The sequence below is a fragment of the Exophiala mesophila genome, assembly GCF_000836275.1.
Source record: "Exophiala mesophila strain CBS 40295 unplaced genomic scaffold supercont1.4, whole genome shotgun sequence".
In the NCBI taxonomy this organism is placed as follows: domain Eukaryota; kingdom Fungi; phylum Ascomycota; class Eurotiomycetes; order Chaetothyriales; family Herpotrichiellaceae; genus Exophiala; species Exophiala mesophila.
In genome coordinates, this window is record NW_015622507.1 from 598,402 (window position 1) to 616,354 (window position 17,953).

The window sequence follows — 17,953 nt, forward strand, 5'->3', positions numbered from 1 at the left end:
AACATGCTCGAGAGGTCGAGCTTTTAATATGTTGACAAATAACCACATGGCGGCCATGGGCAGATGGGGCAGACCGGGGCATACGTGTGGGGATGCGAAGGACACCGGGGTGTGTGTGGGAGGGCGGCGGGATATACTTCCTGTTCCCCATCATTTCGCATTTACGCTTTTCTCGTCACCTCTCCTTGCAGACGCTCTGGCGCATTCGTAGCTGCGACTGTCCCCCTTCTTGGCCCTGGACCGAGCACCAGCTCGACTATCGGCAGGGACTGAATGTCACTCGGATACAGACCCCAGCTGGAACAGTGGAATCGGATGTGTGTCTCGATTCTTGATCTGTTCTGCAAGCCACGCGGACCAATCGCCCATTAGAGATACGGGTCTGGCAGGATGCAAGTGAAGCGATCCAGCGGATCTTGAACATGCAGTCTAGATCTAGTAGCTATCATCTATAGTGCTTTTGTGAATGTGGTCTCAGAATCCTCCTCTGAGGCTTTGCCCTCCAGCGGCAGCATCGAATTCAGCATGTTCGTTGATGCCCAAGACACCAAAGACATCATAGATGCCACCGGCGCGATCCTCTCTCTCCTTGACGAAGCCGGTGTCGCGCAACTCAGCCATTGCCCTCCGGCACGAATTGTAGACCTCAGACAAGGCTAGGAGCGGCCAGATGACGATCTTGAAACCCATGTCCTTGGCTTCCTGCGCCGTGACGGCGGGCGTCACTCCCCCGTGGACAATATTGAGGAGGCACGGAATGGGTGACAGCGCTTTTACAGCATCTCGAGCCTGTTCCTTGGAGAGAATACCTTCGAGAAATGCCACATCTGCACCCGCCTCGTGGGCCGCTTTCAGTCTGCGGATAGCCTCGTCGAAGCCGAGAGACTGTAGGGAATCGGTGCGGGCTATGATGACAATATCACGGCCTGATGCTTTGCGCGCCATGGCAGCTGCCCGAATCCGACTGATGTAAACGTCCGACGAAACGAGTTCTTTGTTGCGAAGGTGTCCACAGCGTTTCATGAAGGTCTGGTCTTCAATGTGCAGGGCGGCAACGTTGCCATCGATGTACGTCTTGACCGTCCGGGCCACTGAGAGAGAGGAACCGAAGCCCGTGTCAGCATCGGCAATGACAGGAATTCGTGTATCAAGACCGGCGATCATGCTGGCATTAGCCGCCATTTCAGGCATGGTGATGATTCCCAAATCAGGCGAACCCAGACGCGACGCCGCGGACCCGGCCCCGGTCATGTAGAGTGCATCGAAGCCGATGTCCAGCGCGAGTCGTGCGGTATAGCCATCAAAAACACCAGGACAGATCACGATTGCATTTGGATCATTCAATTTTTCTCGCAGAATGGTTGCAGGCTGCTTCCACACTCTTTCTGCCGTGCCGTTGGCCGTCGATGCGGTGCTGGCCATCTTCGTAAATCTAGACGAGTGCAATAAAGTTTTCGTTTTCTGATCCTCGCGATATTCTCTCAGGCGAAAGCTTTATGGTGAAAATGCAGCATGTCACTCGGTTGTCAATGGGTGCCAACCATTCCTTTATGTCCATACCAGTGGCGATTCAAACTCCCACCTGCAGTGGTCGAGAAATGCCCGTTCATCGCAGTACCCCACACGCTTGCTGTCTGCTCCGGTGGGGCATACCCGGATGGGGAATTCAGGTTTGCAAGAGAGAAGTCGCAGCTAGGCCAGACCAGAAAGAAGACCAAGTCCTCGTTCAGATTTAGTACTATCCAAGCCCCTGGGGCTTTGTTGGTCACGAGGAAAAGAGGCCGTTTCTATTGATACGAAGCCGTCAGAATTCTGTGTCAGCCACCGGATCATACTCGTTTCCACGCTCTATCTCTCTCCTCTGATCTCACGATGGTCCTGTGCGAGTTCTTTGGCCTTCAGGCCCGTGAAGGCACTGGGCAATCAGCAATTGACGCCTTCCAAGAATTTGAACGAGCGTCGGCCAAAGCAGCGGCTGCAGCAAATTGGCCTGCATCCTTGGGTGTTGACGCATATGCACATGTGGAAGGATCTCCTGATCAGGCGTATCTCTTTGTGTATTGGGAGACCCGGGATCACCATGATGACTTGATGAAACTGCCCACATTTGAGCCGGCCAAAGATGTCCTTCTGAACAGCTTTTTGCCAAAGGTCAAGGCGCCGCCGAATCCGTTCTGGGTCAAGGTCGCGCGTGCCAATGAGCTCAAAGCATCCAATTTGGCCTGTAAGTTTCCTCTGGCTCGATTTGATAAAGCCCACGAGATTGATATTCGTATGTAGTTCTTCATGTTCGACCTCTTCCGGGTTCGCAAAAGCCATTGGAGGATCTGGTGGCGGAGCTTCCCACAGATTTGGGTAGCGGTCTCGAGTCTTCACAACTGTCGTTTCATGCACTTGAAGGGACGCAGGACGAGTTCGCCATCTTCGTGCGGTCAGATTCCAAGGAACAACTTCTGAATGCGACTTCAGGTAGCAGTGCACTCTTGCGGCACCTCAGCACGATCTGTACCGTGGTTTCATCAGCACGATTGAGTTAACGACATAGATACATCTCTCGATTTGACGGGTAAGAGAACGAGCTCGATTCAGCCTTCGTCGGCGTACATCGATTTCAAACCAAGAGATGAGACAGGCAGGGCTGAAACGGATAGAAAAGACTGAAGACGCTTCGTTGTCTATCACAAGGGGTACCTCGGGAGTATCCAGCGATTTAAACAGAAGGAGTTTGGAATGAATTAGTAGACCACAGCCTCTTTTACCTCAATGACACGACATAGAGAATGAGAATGCCGTGTACTTGATCACATATCTTATGTTGACCATTGTAATGCTCAGTACTCTAGTTACATTGCACTGGCGCTCAAGCTACAATCACTACCTCATCGTATGTAGAACTGAAACAGCTCCAGAGCCTTCATCAATCGCTCTTCGCCCAATGACTTGAGTAGTGAGGCAACTCCACCACGGTATTTGGTGTCGTACTCGGTCGGTGAAACCATGCGAACGCTGTGGTCGACATCGTAGACCTTGGTGATCTTTTCTTTCCTACCGTTGGATCCCGAGTCCAGAGTCCCGTGCGCCAGATCCAAGAGATATCTCCCCATGTGCAAAGAGACTGGACGTGCCTCTTCGGGTAGCAAATGCTGGTAGCTCTGCATCGTATAGGCGACGTCGAGAACGTGTCCTGTGCGGCCTTTGAACGGCCCGTCAAAGGGATTTGGCTGGGAGGGTTAGATCTCAGATATTTGTAGTCTGCTGACCAACTCGGCTGGCAACTCACCTCATGGAAATGATAGATATGGAGATTGGCATCGGCCGGCACCGATTCCTGGGTCAACACCACTGGGAGATAGAATCTCGCGTCGGTGACGAATTGTAACAGTCCCATGTGGACCGAGTCTGTGGCAGGGCCGTCTTTGTCGAGCCCGTACCTATCGACAATTTGTTGGATTTCTTTGCCGGTGAAGAACTCTTCGAATGAAGAGCGGAAGTTCTTGAGCCATTCAGGCTGACGGAGAGTTGGAGCCATCGCCGATGCCTAGCAGTACACGCTCAGCCGATGGTCAATGGGTAGAAAGAACGGGGGCTAATGCAGAGGAATCGCACGTACATCCAATTCACAATCGCCAGTCACGATTGTTTTGCACCATGAAAGACAATGGTTGATCTGTCGCCCCAGTTCTTCTGGAGATTTCTGCAGAGGCTTGAACCCAGCGTCCTCGGTAGGGAAACAGCGCATATTGAGTTGCGTAGCGATTAGTTTCTGCCAAGGAACCTCTCTGAGAAGCTTAGTACGCTCAGTCGTGCTCGCGTTTCTGACGCCCATCTCTTGTGTCAGGCTGGTGTAGACCTTTTCGTTCTGCTCAACCGGCTGGACCGGTCGGAGCCTGGGATCTCCCGACATGGGCATAGCCCGTTTGAAGAGCGGCTCTCCTCGAAGGAGATGCATCCAGATCGAGACTGGCAGCATCGCATCGTTAGCATCACTTCAGCTTCACCAAAGTTGCAAGAAGACGAACTGGCTCCTGCCGACTCTCCGAAGACCGTCACGTTCTCCGGGTCACCACCAAAGTCTCCAATGTGGCGTTGGATCTTTGGCATTGTTAGCGACCCTGTGCCTCTCTCCGACTGCTCTTGGCCGTGACTTACCCATCTCAGTGCGTTGGCTTGGTCATGCAGGCCAAAATTGCCTATATGATCTTCCCCGGACATCTCACGGGATGCCATGAAACCGAGCAGTCCCAATCGGTAGCTGTCCTGGTCGTTAGGAACGATTGGTCTTCCAGCACGGGAAGGATGTAAGTTCGCTTCTTACTTGAGCCCAACTCCTATCACGGGCTTGCCATCTTTGACAGCTAGACGAACAAGACCTGCCAGATCTTTGAAACATATAAGCATGCGCGCGGCGCTCGCAGAATAGCGAGGTGTCTTACCGTACTGAGGCCAGCCATTACATCCAATGAAGAAACCACCACTTGACTCGATCAGCGCCCATAGATAGAAGTGCCTGCATTGGCAGGACGCGTAGCTCACCCATGAATACTGTCAAGCAACAGTCAGTCGAGACTCCATTGCAACAAATCGGGGACTCACAATACAACGACAGGCAATTTCTTGGGCCCATCGGTGGGAACCGTCAGCGTCAAGTTCAAACATCTGTCTTCGTCACTCTCGAGCGGATGGTCGACGGGGAGAGTTCGCTGAATCAGTCCAAAGTCGAACTGGATCGAATCCGGATTTTGAGGGGGTATGGGTCCCCATTGAGTGGCATCGTACACACCCTGGCCGTTCTGGTATTCGCCGAGGCTGGCAACGAGCTTGGAAGGTTTCCAGCGAGCCGGTATGGTGGCATAGGGGACACTGCGAAATTGCACGACCCCGTCACCTATCGGCTGGCCCTTGAACTTGCCGAGGCCTTTATGATCGTACAGGACGCTTTCGCTAGTCATGATGCCGCTTGTAGACGAGTTGAGCGCGTCGAGACTAACACAACACAAGTCACTCTGGGTTGAGGTTATATTCCTGTAGATTGTTGCTAGAATGCAACGACCAGCACAACGCAGAGTTTTATGTGAGTTTGATGACGTCCCACGACCTCACAGGGGACCGGGAGTGGTCGAGACGACATGGGTTTGTTTGAACCTTACCCCACCATCAGCCCTGACTGGCAATGCTGGACATGCCAGAATCGCGCCGTAAAGCCGTGGGGACCACGTCGAATGGAGTTAAGTACTAGTATTACATACGCTGTACAGTGCAAAGTCCGAGGACAGGAGTACGAGGGTTTGCTTAATCATCTTTATCCTCACTACATACTCCCGACTCTGCCCATGCACAACATAGACATTCTGGCAGATGGCTTATCTCATTCGCATTGAACTTTAGATCCAGCTCGGGATGTGCAGATTCAAACTTCTCTATCCGGCCTCCTATACAGCTCCAGGGCGCGATGCAGCCAGTATGGAAGAAAAGCGAAGAGACTGAGACGTCCTATTCTCCCAGGCGTGCGCAGCCGCCTTCAAAACATACAAGTCTCCCGGTCTGCGCAGCAAATCGTGTCAGTCCTGCCCAACACCACCCTCAAGGGACCATAGATCAGGCATCGTGACTTACTTGAGTGTCTTTTCCTCGCCCGAGTCGAGAATCAGTGTGACTTCGCCCGTGATGATGGTGCCGAAATCGATCGACGGCGTCGTGTGCATCGGACTCTTCGCTCCCGCGGGCATTTCACATTCCACCCATTCCAGGCCGGCTTCGTTGGCAATGCCGTCCAGAGCATGTGCACCCACGTAATGGATGTTAGGGACGGGGACTTTGTCGACCTTGAAGACTCGTCGGATCGTGGCGTCGCCGGGTAAGTTCTGGATTTCGGCGACCAGGTCGTCCTCGAAGACGCTCTTCCCTTCGGCGTTGACCACCCCAACTGCAATTTTGCCTCGAGGAAAGAATGCCATTGTTGACTTGGAGAGCGTGGATGAGTTTTCTGAAGGTGAGAATGGTGGGGTTGGAGTCTGGTGGGCTATGTAGAGGGAAGGTTGTTTGGCCGCTACAATGATATTTCATTTCCTACTGAGCAGCCCTGATTTACCAAAAAGAGTTAGACAAAAAGGAGGCAGAGGGGAACGGGTGTGGAGGGAGTTTCTGCGGAACAGGATGTGGGGAAGCTGCATCGGATGTTGTGCACCAACACCACAGCCTTGGGTTGTAAGTACAGGTGAGCTCTGGGCTTTTCTAGATGTCTAAGAGATTCGTAGAGGAATGCTCAGTCTGTGACTCCGCCGGCGATATTCTCCACCTCGACCACCTGCGGCTTCTCCTCTGTCTTTGCGGTGTTGCCACATGATTTGTAATATTGGGTGCAGTCGTGCACAAGGGCATTGACCCCACGCTGGAACTCTCGGGAGAAATCCTCGTCGTCCTGTGCTCTCTTGCACATGATCAGAAACTCGTCATTGTCCCCGGCCGTATCCGGGTCCAAGGAGAACAGGCGCCGGATGTTGGCGCACGAGATGGGATTGATGATCTCGTTGTACATGGCGCGACGGACCTCGTCGTATTTGTCGAGAATGCTGTCGTCCGCCTTGTCCTCGTAAATGCCGATTAAACAATCATACAAGCTCCCAATGTCGGCCATGCCCCCGGTGAGGCCCATGCCGCCAAAGGGATTGCATACTGTGCGCGCTCGTGATTAGACCAGCTCGTGCAGGGGGTCCCTTAAGACTTACGATGGGCAGCGTCGGCAGCCAGTACCACTCGACCGACCCTCATCCGTTCTGCGAGGCGTTGATGAACACGGTACGGGCTGATACTCTCCACGTGATACTTTCCTTCATTGGGCTTGGGGTGGCCGGGCAAAAACTGCTCAAACTTCATCGGTTGCCGTGCAATCAATTCCTCGTGGCTCAATCCCTTCTCCTCGCCGTAGGTCACTCGCCATAAGCCGTACTTGGATATGCGCGCCGCCATGTACCAATGTTGTGGATGCAGGATGAAGTTCGCATCATCCAACCCGTATTTACCAAAATCAAAGTATGTCTGTGCCCGGATTGCTTTAGTGTTCGGGTACGAACAAAATCAACTTTCGAGGCTGCACTCACGTTGGTGGCCACAATCTGCTCGTCCCAAGTGAAGCCGGGAAAGCTGTCACCAAACAGGCTGCGTCGCACTCTGCTGCTCGCTCCATCGCACCCAACGACGTACTGGGCTCTGAGTGTCTGCTTTCCCGACGGTGTCTGCACTTCGACCCATGCAGAAGAGTCATCTTGACCCACATCGATCACCTCGTGGCGATACTTGATATCGACGTTGGATAGACGCTCGAGATGCTCCAAGAGGAGCTGGCCGAGGCGATTCAGTGGCAGACATATCATCAGAGCCTTGTCATCCTCGGGGAACACCTTCTGCGTAAAGGTGCTCAGGGGGGAGAGATCGAGCTTTCTCCAACTGATACTATCGAGCACGAACCCGCGCCTCCGAGCCTCGTCGAGAACTCCTGCCCGCTCGAGTTCACGGACTGCCGGGGCGGAATAGTGCGTGGCGCGTGGCCGCTCGTCGAGTCGATCGCCTATTTCGACGATCTGGACAGGAACTCCCTTGCGGCTCAGCATCAGCGCCAACAACAAACCTGCTGGGCCAGCGCCCACGATAATTACCCACGGAGATTTGTCGGCCATTTTTGTCACTGCTGTTGTTGTTTGGGTTGTGTCCAGGGGTCGACGCTGATGTAAGAGCTCTTATGCACCAGGGACTTTTGACTGCTCCCCACATCCCAGTTTGACACGAGCCTGAGGCGCCTGCGGAGGGCGCCGGTAGCCCCTCGGCCTTGTAAGCCCCACGTGAATGGTTGGAATGGAATTGACCATTTCTGCACCATCCACACTTAACCCCCAATTTTTCCCCGAGCCACTGCAATCCCCAGCTTTTGCTGTAATCCGGACCAAGCATCTGTAAAACGGGAGAATTGCCAGTTTGAGGTTTCTGTGAGAGCGATGACTGGCATAGACAGCCCTTTGGAAGGGAGCTATGCGCCTCAAAAGCTCCGTCAATTGCTCTATGGTTCCAATGTGGTGAAGGAGAAACTGGTGGCATGCCTCCCACGAGCGACGTCCCGAGCGTTCATCATCACTGGAGACTCTTTGGCCACCAAAACGCCGCTCATCCGGGATGTGGAAGACATTCTAGGAGCCCAACGGCACGCTGGAACATTCAGCGGCATCCAGCAGCATTCGCCGAACGGGCCATTACAAGAAGCCCTGGCACGGGTCCAACAGGACGCGACCATTGACACACTGATCAGTATCGGAGGCGGGAGTCCAATTGATGCAGCCAAATCCATCATCTATCATATCGGCACCACGGATGGTCGCTGGCTCTCGCATATTACGATTCCAACGACCTTGAGTGCGGCCGAATGCACCGACATTGGAGGCACGACCATGAGTGATGGCCTCAAAAAAGGTATCCGACACCCCGACGTCTATCCTGCCACGATCCTGTATGACTCCGTGTTTGGGTTACACACCCCACCTCATCTGTTCTTGACCACCGCGATTCGAGCGCTGGATCACGCGTTGGAGGTCCAATATCACCCTTCGGCGAGCTGGATTCCGTGTCGAGTGCTAGCTCTCAACGCCATCGCGAATTTCTTCCAACTTCTGCCCAAGTACAAAGAAGATCCGAGAGACGAAGACACCATCATCCGCCTCTTTCTCTGCGCGTACGCCAGCCTCGGATATCTGGGCCAGAATTTCACGGGTTCCGTCGGCCTGAGCCATACCATCGGCTATTCGCTGGGAAGTCCGTACGGGATCCCGCATGGGGTCACCAGCTGCATGACCTTGGCCCGAGTCATACGATTGAAGGCCGCGATGAATAAGGAAGAGGCAAGACAGATTGCAGGTATCCTGCCATTTATCGGAGGAACTCCATCGGGGGATGACAGGAAGGACGGTGATGAGGTTGGGAAGAGGATCGGCCAGTTGATCACGGACCTCGGTCTGACCACGACACTCAGTGATTACAACGTGGGCAAAGACCAAATCGACATCATATGTAAGCGAGCAACGGGGACCTGGATGCCGGGAGAGAAAGAGCGAACCAAGGAGGACGATTTCGTCCTTGCCGTGCGGGCTCTGATCGAAGAACTGTATTAGCCAGGCTCGATGAAAGCGATACTAAGGTACAAAATTCACAAAGATGGCCGAGAAAGAGTACAAGCTCAATTCTCAAGGTAAATGAGTTCTGATAAATTTCTGCTGTAACCCTTTCCATCGTACTTTTCACCAGAGACACCCGGCACCTCGATAGAACATTTTATTAGGGCGGTGAAGGAACACTACTTCGCTCCAAGGTAGTGAATTTATGGTCAAAGCATAATTCTATCGCATTATATCCGCTATTCATCAATTGACCCTCGTTTTCCACTCGTTCAGGTTTTCAAGACACATTCAAGCATTGACGTAATTGTCCTCAGAACATGAAGCTTTTGGATCTGCAGTCCGGCTCGATCGAGAAGTTCCTCCATCTCTTCGTACGATCTCTCTTTGCCACCGAAGAAAAGAACAGCACTGGCGGCCATCAGATTCCCGGAGTCGCTGAGTGGCGTCTGGGGAACAGGAATGGACGATGAAGGAATGGATGCTGAAGGCTTGTAGTAAGGGCTTGTGCAGAGGATTTCGTTGATGACGAGCTTTGCGTTGGGAGTCTTCTTTATGCCCTCAGCGCACCGCTTCAGCACCGCCAGGGCTTTGTCGTCGCCCAAATCACGGCTGGCAAGATCATGCGGGTTAATAAATGGCGCTTCGGACCTAGTAGACGGGGGAACGGGGCTGGAACAACTTACAGCACGCCTCGGAGGTACCAAATTTCTCCCTCACTCTGGTTCGCCTCGTAGAAATCTTGGGTGACGAAACTGATCTGTCCGTTATCGACTCGTCCTTTCATGTCCTCGGGAATGGTCTTTGTCCCAACATATCAATAAGGCGGCACCGATACAGATCTATTCCTGGCCAACTTACCGCTTTCATCATATCGATCCCCGCAGGCAAATCCTGGAATATCCATTTGATATTGTGGTTGATGCGCAGGACGTCATAGCCACTGTCGCCCGGGGCAGCGCCGACGTCGACCACCACAACTCCAGAAAGATCTTTCCACGGGTAATCATGCAGTAGCCCTCCTCGCGTAACTCTCTGTGTGATTCAGTCCCTTCGTTAGCCGGACTGTGGCTGGATTCGCGGGCAAGGCTTGCCAAACAAAAGACTAAGCTGGAACAGCTTACATTGAGCCATGGGACAACACCCGCTCCCACCTTGGTTGCAATAGGCGCGCCCTCCGGAGACATGATGTAATCCATAAAGCTCTGGTCTTTGTGCAGGTATGCTCGACTGAAGGGGCTTTTCGCGGCATCGAACGAGTCTCGCGTGTCCGGGTGGGTCAAGTCTTCGCGCAACCCAGTGGCACAAATCGCATTCTCCTCGGCCCTTTTCATCTTTAGCAGGGGCTCACCACGGGAAACTATAGCACACAGGCTCTTGAGCACCTACGAGAGCGACAAGAAAAACTCTGCTCCGTGTTCCTTGAGCAGAGCTACACTGTGTCTGGTATTCTCAAATGTATCACGAGCAGTCTCGGCGAAGACGAATTCGGCCGTGAGAAGTCGGATCACTCGGCCTATTTGCGGACTCAGTTTCCATGCTGCAGCTGCAGGTTTCTCGGGAGCATCAAACCCAGTTTGTTCTGATTGACATTGAGCGTCTGGGATAGTTGCTCGAGCGTGGCTGAGCCTCCATGCTGTTTGATGGCATCTGCAACACCCAAAGACGCCGCGGTGTCAACAGCGGCGCCGCGAATGGCACCGTATGCCGCGTCAATGATCTTGTAGCGCGACGGCGTCACGATCGCCTCGATGGCGCGCGTATCTGCCACAATCTTGTTCATGTACTGATAAGCCTCTGGCTGGGCTGCCTTCTCGGGGTCATCGAGAGGATATAGCTCCGCCTCCCAGAGATGAGGCTGCGCCAGTCCACTGGCTGCGATGGCCGCCTCATACTTTTGCACATTCTGTTGGATAGAAGTAACGAGCTGTTGTAGTAGAGACATGTTGGACCGTTTGCTACGAGTAAACAGACACGAATCCACGGTCGAGATCCAGAGCGCTACGAACGATTTTGCCAATTCACAGGCTGTGGGGTAGTACCAATGATTGATCAGCTGTGGTCCGAGGGCAGGGGAGTCCACTGACTAATGCACATGTACCGCAACAAGTGACAGCTCCGGCAAGATGTGTGTGCCAATCAAAGAGCCACGGAGGCATACCAATACCATCTATTCCGTGATATGCGGCCACGACGATTGTTTTCTGCGCCGCCATGACTGCTTTGAGGCTTTGACGGTGTCTGGCGGTCTCTTAGGCGGCGGCTTAGATCACTTGAAATACGATTGAAAACGTTCTTTTACTCTAACCAGAGTCGAAAACTTCGAGAATTCTAACATGTCTGACAAAATCACAGCGTACAATGACGGTCGTAGTGCCGATACCGAAGCTGGGGAAGGGGGGGGATCCGATGCAAGACATAATTAGCCGGCGAGGGGCACGTCCTCCTGGCTAGAGGCAAACTTTGTGCAGCAGAGGTCCTCGCCGAGGTGTGGGGATGCTTCCGAGCCCGGCTTCATGACACCAAAACAACAAGGAATATGCATATACATAAGTAATGGCGGCCTATGCACTGCCGGTCGTTGTGCAAGAGTCAAAAGTCAGCCACGCTCTAGAATATGTCTCAACCAACGCTCCACACCGACGTCTACGAGGCCATCGCGCCCGAAACCCTCGGAAAGGCCAACCAGGGCAAAGTGGCCGTGGTCACCGGTGCAGCGCGTGGTAAGTACTAGATCCCAGTCTCTAGACACAATATTTGTGGGGTATGGTGCTCCTCCGTACTGGTCAACTAACACACTGGCCTACCAGGAATCGGAAAGGCAATCGCAGAAGCTCTGGCAAAGACAGGCGCACATGTCGCCTTGCTTGATTTCGATGTCGAACGTCAGAGTCAGACAAAGGCGGACTGCGAACGCCACGGGGTCAAAGCAATTCCGTACGCGTGTGATGTGACAAAGTACGACGTCGCCGAGAAGGTTTTCAAACAGGTCGTCAGCGACCTGGGACCGGTCGAGTATGCACGCTCTCTCGTATCTTGGTGATCTGCAGAGATTTCTAACACCCGAGCAGCATTCTGGTCAACAATGCCGGAAAGAACAATCGCCTACCCATGATCATGGAGACGTTTGACGAGTTCTGGGCGGCCGTCGAGCTGAATCTGAAAGCGGTACGAGTCATGACATCTCCCTCTCTTGTCTTAGGAACATGTTCTGACCCGAAGGTTGTTTCAGGCCATGATCTGTCTCTGGCAGGTCCTGTCCTCGATGAGAGAGCGCGGTCAGGGTTGCATCATCAATATTGCGTCTCGCGCGGGTACGGTCAACATACCGTTTGCAGGCGCGTATTCTATCGCCAAGTGTGGTCTCATCCGCGCGACCGCAGATTGGCAAACCGAGCTCGAAGTCGACGGATTCGGTGACAACATCCACCTGTACGCGTTGCATCCGGGCGCCGTCAAGACCGACATGGTTCTTCCAATCGCCGAGAAAGTTAAGCAAAAGTATCCCGAGATCACAGCCAAATGGTCGACGTTCCAGAAAGCATTCCGAGTGAAGCCGGAGGTATGTGGTCAGACATGTGCATATCTGTCCACGGGAAGGGGGAAGCTATTGCGAGGCAGATATTGGGACTGCGAACAAAACATCGGTCAGGTTGTAGCAGCTGGCGCTGATGCCCTGCATGGTCTCTACGACCTGAAAGTTGACTTCTTGGGAGGTCTGCCGAACAACGGCGGCACTGCGGTGGCCACCATGGAGCGGCAGTAGAGATCATATCGATTCCTGATAGACCAGCTGTGAGATATCACTTGTTACAATTCAGATAGTCATCCAAGGATATCTCGATGCATGTGGTCCTGTCAGCAGGCTTGTGATCACGGAACTCTCTTGCTCTTCACCATTTCCACGGCAATGAAACCCCACGTAGCTGTACGCTGAGTATGAGAAAACGGGGCTCAGCCGATGCAATGCTGATAAATACAAACATGTGGGGGTCCTCCTTAAATCTAGGCGTAAATTCATGGCATGTGGTTGATATGTGAATGTTTTTCGTGTTGTCAGATCTGAACACAGCAGCCCAAAGTACCACGAAGTCACAGAGTACATAGCAATCATGGGTGAAACTTCTGCCTTTGCGACGCTTCCCTACGCGGTCGACGCAAAAGCAAATCTCAGGCCATACAAGATCGCCGTGCCACAGGCGGATATTGCGAAGTTACATCTCCTCCTTGAGAACATTCCCATCGCGGCCGAGAATTGGGAAAATACGCAACATGATGGTCGCTTTGGTGTGACGCGGGACTGGCTGACCAACGCCGTGGATTACTGGCGCAAGAGCTATGACTGGTACGTCTGATTGTCTTGGGCTTCCTGTCCCTCCGTTTCCAATGAGCTGAGATTCAACGCGCGGAAATAGGAAGAAATGGGAAGACGAGTTCAATTCATTTCCGCAGTTCACGATCGATGTCCCCGACACCGACGGGACCGTCTACACGATCCGGTTCACGGCGCTCTTCTCGACTCGACCAGATGCCGTCGCCATCACCTTCCTCCACGGCTGGCCTGGATCGGTCGCGGAATTCCTGCCAATATTGAACTTGATCAGAAACAGGTGGTCCACACCCGAAGAACTGCCCTACCACATCATTGTCCCGGATCTGATCGGATTCGGCTTTTCGTCGCCTCCGGCCAAGAACTACGACTTTACCGCCTTTGATCACGCTCGCATCACGTCACGCATGATGCATGATCTCGGGTTCATCAAAGATCATGGCGGCTACGTCGCCCAAGGAGGTGACGTTGGCAGCTTTCTGGCACCCCGGCTCGCGGATATTGACGATGCCGTCCGCTTGGTCCATGTCAACATGTTGATCCAAACACCACCTCCGGGCACGAATGTCGAACAGGATATCGCAGAGCAGAAATACACGCCGGACGAAATCGCTGGGTTGCTGCGTGGTGCCGCGTTTGCCACCATTGGAAGCGGATATTCGAACATCCAGGGCACGAGACCGGCGACTGCAGGTTTTGCGATCGGAAGCTCACCCACGGGTCTCCTGGCTTGGTAAGTCGCTCTCGAAGTTTGATGATTTGATGTGAAGGCAAGTGTGCTAATCTGCCTTTTTGCACGTCAACCCAGGATTGGCGAGAAGTTCCTTTCTTGGTCCGGTCCAGAGACGACCCCGACACTCGAGCATATCTTGACCAACATTTCGTATTATTGGTTCTCCGGCTGCTATCCTACCTCTCTCTGGATCTATCGCTTTGTGGTGGCTCAGGGTCCTAACTTGTGGTCCATTTCGGGCAACGAAAAGGCGCCCGTTGGGTATTCGTGGTTCAAGCAAGAGCTCACCAGCCCACCCAAGGCCTGGCTCGATCAGCTGAAAACCCTGAAGTGGTATCGGGCGCATGACAAGGTATGCTGCCCCTACTTAATCTACAGAGTTCTATTGATCTCCGTGCTAAATACGAGGCTTTGACAGGGAGGCCACTTTGCCGCGCTGGAGCAGCCCGAAGCCTTGTGGCAGGACGTGCAAGACATAATCCAAGAATTTGGCATTCGGAAGTCCTAGCTGAGTGACCGGCCGATGAAGGTTGCTGACGTGACCAAAGTGGGGGACCCAATGGGTGAGCTTCCCAAGCTTGGACCGTGAGGGAAAAGGTGTGGGGTGGGGGGAATTCTCCGGGGCATGGACAGGCTAAGAGAGAGGAGGCCGGAATTGCGTCGGTGTAAACCATAGAAGTTGTATTTCTTGCCTTTGACCAAATACCACAAAGACAGAAAGCGATCGTTGCCATCACTACAGTTGTCCACACTACAGTACATATACTCGAGGTTCCTTACTTGACTATCGTGGCCACACCGCCGTGAAGGGGATATATCACACATCTGATCGCACGGTTTGTTATGGCAATGAATTTATCAGGGTGAGAGACACGGCCCTTGATTCACGCAACTTCATATCAGAGTCATTGACAGTTGGGACGCAGCGTAGCAATAGTGACAGGGGCCGGGAACGGCATCGGACGAGCTTGTGCGTGTGCGTATGCGAAGCACGGAGTCACCAGTCTGGTCCTGGTCGACCGCGACAACAATGGTCTCCAAACCAGCCGGCAACTGATTCAAGAACTGAATGCATCGGCCAATGTGCAGCTCCTGGCCTACGATCTGCGGGAAGAAGGCGTCTGCGATCGAATCGTCGCCGAGACGGTGAAAGAATTCGGTCAGATCAACTACCTGGTCAACTGTGCCGGCAATCCAGGAGGCTTCTTTTACGCTCATGAGGCGGAGCTGTCCATGTTCGACCATGTACACAGTCTCAATGTCCGTGCGACCTGGCTGCTGCAACGGGCTGTTCTGCAACAGCTGCTCAAGCAAGAGCCCCGTAATGGAGAGTGAGTCCACGCCCAGGGCGCCGAGTCATGGCAAGGCGAGGCGCAAATCCGGTTGACAAACTGCTAGGCGAGGATCCATTGTGAACATTGGTTCGATAGTATCTCACGTCGGCCAGCCGATGCTCTCTGCGGTAAGCAGTCATTTATTGTTTCCTGAGACTTCCACGAACTAGAATCAGAGGACTGACCATTGAGCCTTGCACGATGCTAGTATGTCTCATCGAAGCACGCCGTGCTCGGTATGACCCGAGTCGAAGCATTAGATTACGCCAAATACGGCATCCGAGTCAACTGCGTGGCTCCTGGCTTCATCGACACCGACCTGGGCGCGGCGATCCCGGAAGAGATCCGCATCAGGAATTTGCAGCCCATCCTCGACAGGACGCCGTTGAATCGCAAAGGAACACCGGCGGAGGTCGCCAGCTGTGTGGTCTTCTTGAGCAGTCCATTCGCATCCTACGTGAACGGGATAAGCCTAGCGGTAAGATATCGCATGACACAAGGGTGGTTTACTGGGTCTGACTTTGGCTCTAGGTCGATGGAGGCTATCTGGCAGCGTGAGCTGATCAGCTCTCTCGGCAAGACAAATGCGCGACAGCGTCTCGTCAGCTCGAAGTGCACTCCCAGCAAGGTCGTGAGACGACCACCGCGGCCCAACACATGCTTGTGCTTGGCTCAGCGGTACTACATATACTAGTAGGCTCGACACGATATGTCGATGGGAAGGATCAGCATGCAAGATAAAAGACATCCAACGGCGAGCTTAGATTTCGCGCTGGGCTGGCAGGGCCAAACAACTGAATTGACGAATCTCTTCCTACAGCCATTTCCCTGTCTCGGTGCAATGATAGTGCGACATGATATCGTCTTCTAGTACTTCCGTGTATATCCGCCGCAGCCATGCAAACTTTGGAAAGCCGCCGGGTTGGAGGGTTGCTCCTTCTGAAGTCTACGGATGACCTCGAGCGCATTCCTCCCGTGTACAGTACTGTGCTATCACCCTTTCTCGAAACTGCCAGGGTGATCATTTTGCTCAAAACGCTACATAACATCGTGATAGAGCCCCTGTCAAGCGGGCTGGGCCTAGATCGATGCCTACTCCGTAGTGGCTGGTGGGGAGCTTGGCATTTTTCAGGCTGGCCTGAATACCGGTTTCACCGTGTTTCACCGGGTGGGGATACTTTATGGTGGAGGCTGCAGATGTGGGAGAACTGATCTTCCAATAGTCAGTATCGGAAGTCAATCTTTGTCTCTTGCATGTGTCCTCTGTGACCCGCCGGGTCAAGGCGTGACCTTGATGGTTGACTTCACATCCCCTTTGAGCTGTTCACCTCGACTTGCAATCCAAATCAAAAACTGATTCGAAAAGCACGAGTGGCGCAAGATGATCGCCAACATGGATACCGAGACCACAGCGGACCAGATTGCTGTGCCCGCGGTGTTCATGCGAGGAGGTTCCTCCAAAGCAATCTTCCTACATGCCCGGGACATCCCTTCAGCCGGCAAGAGGCGAGATCGGCTTCTCAAAAGGATCATGGGCACGCCGGATCCATTGCAGATTGATGGAATGGGCGGCACAAAGGCCGTGACCTCCAAAATGGCCATCATCTCCCAATCTCAGAGAGAAAATGTGGATGTGGACTATGAGTTTGTACAGGTCGCTGTCGCCGACGACGAGATCAAGTATAATATGGCCTGTGGGAACATTTCTTCGGCCGTTGGGCCTTTTGCCGTCGATGAAGGCCTGGTGAAGACGTTTAGAGAGGGGAGGAGACCACCTGTGCCGTCAAGCACGCCAGCAACAGAAGCACTGAACGAATCGGCGAAGACGTCACAAGAGCCAAGGTACCAGGAAATTCGAATCTACAACACCAGCACCGACAAGACTTTCATTGCCCACATTCCGATCGACTCTAGTGGTAAGAGCGTTTCGAGAGGCAATTATCAAATCGCCGCGGTTCCAGGATCGGGTGCACCGATTCTGCTCGACTACCGCGAGACGGTTGGTGCGGCTTTAAATCGAGGGCTTTTCCCGTCGAGCAACCCTCAAGATCTAATCACCATGAGCAGTGGTCGCCAGATTCCGATCACCATCAGCGATGCAGGCAACATCTGTGTCTTTGCGCTGGCACAAGACCTGGGCATCACGGGTCACGAAAGCGCCGCAGCACTGACCGGAAACCAAAGCCTCATCGACGATACCCGGGAGCTACGCGGTCGAGCCGCGCAATTGGTCGGCATGTGTGCTGACTGGGATAAGGTCGATGAGCAGTCGCCCTTCCTTCCTATGCCCGTGCTGATTGCAGCGCCCACACCTCGGGGACAAAGCGAAGGCGCACACGTCTCGGGAAGGCTCTTTCTGGATAACATGTGCCACGAGAGCATGGCAGGAACTGGGACAGTC

The 17,953-nt window shown here is 53.5% G+C and overlaps 1 protein-coding gene across 1 annotated transcript; it reads right to left on the minus strand.

The window, feature by feature from the left end:
• Positions 1-5,268: 5,268 nt before the first annotated feature.
• Positions 5,269-6,040, minus strand: PV10_05455 (uncharacterized protein). The gene is made up of 2 exons (XM_016370128.1): positions 5,614-6,040; positions 5,269-5,541 (listed from the first exon to the last, which is right to left on the minus strand). The coding sequence occupies exons 1-2, from the start codon at positions 5,952-5,954 to the stop codon at positions 5,430-5,432; spliced, it is 453 nt and encodes a 150-aa protein (XP_016222421.1). The 5' UTR covers positions 5,955-6,040; the 3' UTR covers positions 5,269-5,429.
• Positions 6,041-17,953: the final 11,913 nt, after the last annotated feature.